Source organism: Equus przewalskii, chromosome 1 (genome assembly GCF_037783145.1).
Source record: "Equus przewalskii isolate Varuska chromosome 1, EquPr2, whole genome shotgun sequence".
NCBI classification, from domain to species: Eukaryota; Metazoa; Chordata; class Mammalia; order Perissodactyla; family Equidae; genus Equus; species Equus przewalskii.
This window is the reverse complement of record NC_091831.1, coordinates 17,714,312-17,721,398: the sequence shown is the minus strand read 5'-3', so window position 1 is coordinate 17,721,398 and position 7,087 is coordinate 17,714,312. Positions and strand designations below refer to the sequence as shown.

At 35.4% G+C, this 7,087-nt stretch overlaps 1 protein-coding gene across 1 annotated transcript in view; it reads right to left on the bottom strand.

The window, feature by feature from the left end:
• Window positions 1–673: 673 nt before the first annotated feature.
• The window catches only part of CCDC186 (coiled-coil domain containing 186), a 54,367-nt gene continuing 47,953 nt past the window's right edge, over window positions 674–7,087 (bottom strand). Inside the window, exons 15-16 of the mRNA XM_008506840.2 lie at window positions 5,546–5,765; window positions 674–4,867 (exon numbers count right to left, since the gene is read on the bottom strand). Coding sequence (XP_008505062.1) covers window positions 4,784–4,867; window positions 5,546–5,765 — 304 coding nt within the window. The 3' untranslated portion in view covers window positions 674–4,783. The remainder of the gene's footprint in view (window positions 4,868–5,545; window positions 5,766–7,087) is intronic.

The following is a 7,087-nucleotide window of genomic DNA, read 5'->3' as shown; positions in this document are numbered from 1 at the left end:
CATGGCCTTTGGGCAATCAAAAAAAAGGCTGAAAATTCCTCAGAAATAGAATACTTCTTAAATGTACGCTTCTCTTAAAAAATAAGAATCAAGTCTCTTAAACGTAACTTAGGAATTAATAGTGCATGTCTACTGCAGGAGCAGGAACATCAAGCCTGGTCACACTGTTCTCAGAGGGAATCAGTAAAACGGCATTAGCACTGATCGGCCAGAAGCATCCTCCCAAGTTGCTGGTCCTGAAGAAGTGTGTTCTCGTTCCACATTCACTGATTACAGCAGACTTTATTAGAAAAAACAGATTTGAATGTAAGTTCACTGGAACAGTCTTTCCGATCTCATGACTGCGGGTCACACTAACCAGTTACGAATCTCAAGCCAGTATCTCTTTTCCCTACTCATCCTCTTCCCATGTATATTCCTTTCTCCAGCAAACAAATCCACAGGCTACCGAAAGCAGACTATTAAGGATGTCAGGAAAGCTTCCACTAGTCTATTAATTTTACCCTTACTCCAAGGCTCCTGACTTCAGGGGATTCTTTCCAACAGTGAACTCACTAAGTTATGTGGCATAATTGGTGTTCCAGAACTGTTTGAGAAATGGAAAACAACACACTGCGTTGTGAAATATCCATCACACAATCAACTTCATGAAATTAATGCCATTTCAATATCCTTTGATTGAACATATTAGATCTTTATTCTGAAGGCCAGATAATTTGGGCAAATAAGTTCCATAGTTTTGTGGAAAATATGAATATATTAGTGGCTCATCAAGTTCAATGAGAAATTTTCACAGAGGCATATAAAAGCTTGCCTTTTGTAAAAGGCCAAATTTTGCTACCACCAATTTAAACAAAAATTTAAAACAACCTGGCATTCAATTTAATCTGCTTACTATTGTTCATTGACTTCTAATGATAATTGGTAGAATAAAGACAAACATGGAAAGCAAAAACTCCTAGTCTGGTTTAAAAAAGAAAATTCAAGTGATTTGAATCAGCCTTGCCAACAGTCTGGAGAATCAGTCTGTTTAGCAAGTAGTGTACGTAAATAAATAATCAAAGATGCCATTAAAATACAACTTGGTAAACAGGCATTACCTATTTAATAAGTACAATATATACATAGAATTCTCTTGAAAAGCTTCATTTTATACAGAAATATATTTACAAAATGAACAGTGTGATAAAATTAAAGATTATCTGTACAGTACACACATATGTGTATATATATATGAACTTTGGAAGATAAGCAAGTTTCATCATTGTAGTCAAAATGGACAGCCATATGCATTTTAGAAAAGGATTCCACTCCAGAAGAAAAATACATCTTTAATATACAGTTATGTTTTTCATTTATTTTCCTGAAAATTCATAATGTTTTGATATTTTTTCGATTATTTTCTCTTGTTCAGTCTTGAAAAGCTTCAGGTTTTTAGTTCCACTGACTGGTGTTAAAAATTAACAATCTTAGTGTCAAAAAAGAATTGTTTTGTTTTAAAAAAAGGTTATTGAAAATAGGCTACCGGAGTCAACATTCATAAGGCAAATTAATCACACTGAATAACAACATGATGAATAAAAATATTTCCACCAGGGTAGCATATATAATATTTATAAAATTAATGGTTTCTAATGTTTTTTTCTTCTACCGATAAATCTTGGTCTAAATTATATGGAAAAATCTTTAGAAAATAATATACTGCAAAACAAAGTTTGGAAACACACATGACAACATGATTAGATTAATTTTTATGAGCAGAAAGTAGGCATTAATAATTTAGTAAAATGGCAAAACTCAGATGCCATTTTATCATCTTTGGATTTTCTTTCCTTTTTCTTAAAGAATAATTAAACATCAAACTGTGACAAAAGTTAAGAATGTGCAGAACCGTCATGAAAACAGCAATCTGCTCTCAGTGTACCTCAGGAAGGACTCAGTTCCCGAAGCTACACCTCAGAGTGAGACCTGGGGCCACCTACTTGCACAAGTGGATTAACTCTCCCACAGGGGCTGGCTGTGAGCAGCAGAGGCTCACAGAGCTGCTCCTACTGTCTCCTATTTATCTTCACAAGACCACAAGCTCTGTGAGGACAGGAACTGCCCTGCCTGCTCTGTTCACATATCATCACAATACCCTGTATGGTTCCTGGCAATAGTAGGTTTTCAATAAATGTGTTTATTAAATGAATAAATAACATGTTGGTAGCTTAATAAAATTTAATTTTAAGATAAATCATTTTAAATGATTATGAAGATAGAAAAAAAATAATAAAACATGAAAGTTCAAACTCGTTGTTCTGCCCAAACCCAACACTTTCAATCCTTAAAACTTAAGCTAAAGTTTGAAGTGGTATGGGAAAAAGGGAGTCACAGTAAGTATTCACTTTAAAATTAAAACCTGGTAAAGTGTATGCATACATATACATACACATAAAAGTCATTTCCTGCTCAAAGAAATCAAAATAGTGCTAAGAAACCAAAACACCCTTTGATGTGTACAAATAATAATGAATATATAAGACACATTTTCCCCAACATCTCAGGTTTATCCAGACCATTTTCCTTTTCCGGACACCCCAATCTTCTCCCCATGTATTCAACACAGTGAGAGGAGAAGGCCCTCTGAACCCTCACACGAGGAGCTGTCTGTGCGTCGGGACAGAGACAGAGATCTGATGTGCGCACATTTTGGTGCATTACTTTGCTCTGTCCTGACCCCCACACTAAAGGGTACAGGAGAAACTGAAGAACAAAAGGAAAACAAGCATTTTCTTCAAAAGTTTTCCATAGTTTCTTACATTTATGGGGGAAAAAAGTAACAAGTCAAAATACGATTTATAATAGCTTTCTTCTAAAATTGTTTCACCATTAAACTCCAAATGATTGGTGGCACAAATGTTTAATACTGGAATTTCATTTTTGTATGTAATAAATGTATATATTTTTTAAAAGTGTACAGACATAGGACACTATGGATCTAATCATTATTTGGTTTCCACTAATACATTTTGTGTCTTGGAGGAAAAAAACAAGTATTTTAGTCTATGAATCTGTATCACACAAGAAGCTGTAAAAATTTAGTCAGGGCGACTTGAAGTAGTTTTTCGGAGTACAACAGTATGTCTAGAAACAAATGGGGAAATAATTCAGATTTGATTGCACTTACCCTCTTATTTTCTTTATTTTGATAAATTACTGGTAAAAAGAACATTACAGCAAGACTAATACTTTCTACAGCTATTTTAAAAATAGAACTTTTTGAATTTATATTTCCATTTTGAAGTGAAAAGATTGTGTTTTTGGATGACAACATATAACTCAATATACAGAAAAAATAAGACACTATATTGAATCATCTAATCCTTAGTAAATAATCTTTTTAAACAATGTTAAATTGACCAAAAAATGTTAAAATACATTAAAGGGCCAGTGCCACTACAGGCCCAACTTTGAGAGTCATACAATTCTTTAAAGGCTTTTAATCCATCACCCCCAAAGCTTACTTCTCTTAAGGGATAAAAAAGGATGCGAAAATCCAAAACAGAAATGAAGCTTGCTGCAACATCTGCATATGAGCCAAGGTATCCTATTATAGAAATGATCTGAATATGGTGAAATGTGAAAACCACACAGAGAAATCAGAACATGTGAGAAATTATAAGAGGCGAGAAAAAAAGTCAATGACAGAAATACTAATACTATGGCAACGTTTAAGTGCACATCTTAAATAAAAATTGTAAAAATCCAACAGGATACATAAGGTTTGGCTCTAAAATTTCTTTGGTTACAAAGATGCAATTATTTTGTTTTAAATAAATATACTGAAACATACCATATTTGGGGATAAGATCACTTCACTATAATATACAATTGTATCAATGGTAAAGAATGGTGCTTAAATGAAACGGTGAACAGTGCCATATGCTGCATTCTCTTGGGAACTGGTTCTTTAAAAATATCTTAAACATTTATCTTTATACTTGATGTCAGTAAATCTAAAGTATTTCAGTTTCAAAATTCACTATTCATCTCTCTGTTCTAATGACTAATCCATTTCACATTTTAAAATATAACTGAAGTCCACAGGAATTTTCTAAAGGAGCATGTTATTTAAAATCATATTTTATGTAACCGAAGATTAGAAAAACTAGTTAACTCAAATAATTCGAATCTGAAAAAACGTACCTAGCACAGATAAGGAAACCTGACAGAGGCACACAACGCCTGAACACTGTCAGTTACCAGGAGCCAGCTTTCCCGTGAGCTCCCACTGAAATGGAAAGATTGAAGGCCTCACCAGCAGCTCTAAAGCACAACCAAAGGTTACACTGGACGTCATAACAAAGATTCTCATCATTTCTTTAGTTTCCTTCACGTTGGAGAAATAGTATTTTTCTGAATGATTAACACCTGTTCTTTCATGGATAACTTTAAAAAGCTGAACCATTTTTGACATTCTGTATTTTAAAGGGAAGAAATATGGAGAAGGAGTTTTCAAAAGCCCTTGTAGTAACATTCAGCACTTTGTATGACTGTTAATAAGTTACATTAAGTTGTTCCGATCCCATGACAGGCTGTCACCATACAAAAACAAACTTCCTCAAAGCTTACACTCTTAGAGCACATACGGCAATGCATTTGTATTGTAAAAGGATACTTTCTTATACAGATAAAGCGAAACAAGTTTTTTACTGGCTGACACAAAATGCAGGGGAAAGTTTCCCAGATCCTGGGGAGTGGCACCTGTTCCTCGCGTGGCGTACTGAGCAAGAGCTTTGTATTAGGTTTTCTTCGGCCTTTGTTCTAGTTCATGCTGGTGTTTAATAAGACGTTCTATTTCTGTTCCAAGTGTCTGCAGATTTTCCTTTACCAGTTGGAAAAATGGGGAAAAGAAAACAGAACTACTGAGTATAATAGGTAAAAAGATTCAGTTTGAACTATTTTTGCCTAAATTTTGAAACTGAAAGGATGCTGAGCCTTAAATGCTATGTGATCAATTAGGCAGAGTTGTTTTCAGTAAAGTAGTCCTGCATATTTCAGAGTCAGACAATCTTTTTACTGAAAATACAACAAATTTTAGTGCACAAAATTACTGCTTCCTAGATTTAAAAAATTATTTTTTAAATCCCATACTAACTATCAAGGCCCAACACAACACAGAGAATAGTTGGGTCAGATAATAGATGCAAAAAATAAAATAAACATGGAAAATACATTAGAAAATAAATGCCTCTATGTTAAAAAATGTCTCAGTGATCAATTATAACTAATTATAATATGTCAAAGGTCACCCATTGCAAAGTGAATGACCCATCTTAGTGTCTATCCAATAGCTAAGCTGATTTTTTTCTCTATTTCTTTCTTTCCTTGCTAGTTTAAAAAATTGTACTTTTCAAACGGGAAAAAGACAAAAACATTATCTCTGGGTAAAATGGCTACTTTGCATTAAAGAAACAGTCCATCTACACGCTAGATCAAACTATGAAAAAGGCACCATTGTACCGTGTTTATTAGTTGGTAGATGAATGAGAAATAAAAATACCTTCAAAGTAATATTTTTCAGTAATGTATCCTCCAAAACAGCCTGTAATTTTCGGTTGATCTCCAAGGAGAGTTCCAATGTTAATCCGCTGTCAGCTGGATGGGATGTATATAAAGAAGCCATGATGCCCCCCCGTCTACTTAAATGGACTTTGTTAAAATCAGATGCCTCTGAAGAAAGCGTGCCTGATTCTTCTCGTAAAATATAACTTTGAATTATTCTGCAAAATAAAATGACACTATCAGTTATACACCTCCAGAATTAAAAACATTGGAGTCTGCAAGGGTCAACTAATCATAAGCATAAAGCTGATTTTGTTGTCAGTGCCATCAAGTCAATTCTGACCCCCAGTGTTCCTGTGGACAGCAGAGTAGAACACTGCCTGGTCTTTCTGCGCCATCCTCTCACCTTCCAGCACTGTATAAGACAATGCTCTGCTGCTATTCGTAGGGTTTTCATGGCCATTTTTCAGAAGTGGGTGGCCAGGTCCTTCCTCCTAGTCTGTCTAGTCTGGAAGCTCTGCTGAAACCTGTCCACCATGGGCGACCCTGCTGGGATTTGAGATATTGGTAACAACTCTCAGCAACACAGCAAAATGCAGCTGCCACAGTATGATGGCTGACAGATGAGCGGTGTGGTTCCCTGACTGGGAAAAGAACCCGGGCCACAGCAGTGAGAGCACTCAATCTTAACCACTAGACTGCCAGGGCTCGCTTAAAGATGATTAGCATAAAACAAATACTTATTAGGTTAATAACAGAACTATATTAGAAAATAAAGGAATTTTCCTTATTCAGATGGTTTCTTAAATGATCCCATTTTTGTTCTAACATGGTATTTAGATTAAAAACATATAAACATTGCTTTTCTATTTCTTTCCTTATTATTTTTTTTGCTAAGGACGATTTCCCCTCTTTTTTTTAATATGTGAGCCGCCACCATGGCATGGCCACTGACATACGAGTGGTATAAGTCCGTGCCTGGGGACAGAACCTGGGCAGCCAAAGCAGACCACACTGAACTTAACCACTGGACCAGCAGGGCTGGCCCCTCCCTGTTACTTTAATCAAAACATTTGGGAAATTTCTTTATTGCTCCGATTTCAGTTAATATTTTCTATTTTCCTGTTACTAAACTTAGAACCGTATTTTACTCTTTTTTTTTTTTTAAAGTCATGGGCAAATTTTTCTCTAAGTCTAAAATTCTTTTTTCTTTTTTAAAGATTGCCACCTGAGCCAACAACTTTTGCCAATCTTTTTTTTTTTTCTCCCCAAATCTCCCCAGTACACAGTTGTATATTTTAGTTATGGGTGCTTCTAGTTGTGGCACTTGGGACGCTGCCTAAGCGTGGCCTGATGAGCAGCGCCATGTCTGCGCCCAGGATCCGAACCGGTGAAACCCTGGGCTGCCACAGTGGAGCACAAGAACTTAACCACTTGGCCACAGGGCCGGCCCCTAAAATTATTTCAAAATAAAAATTAAGAAGTCATGAGGAAAGACCTGTAATATTAAAAAAAAACTCTTAAATGAACATGGTATTTG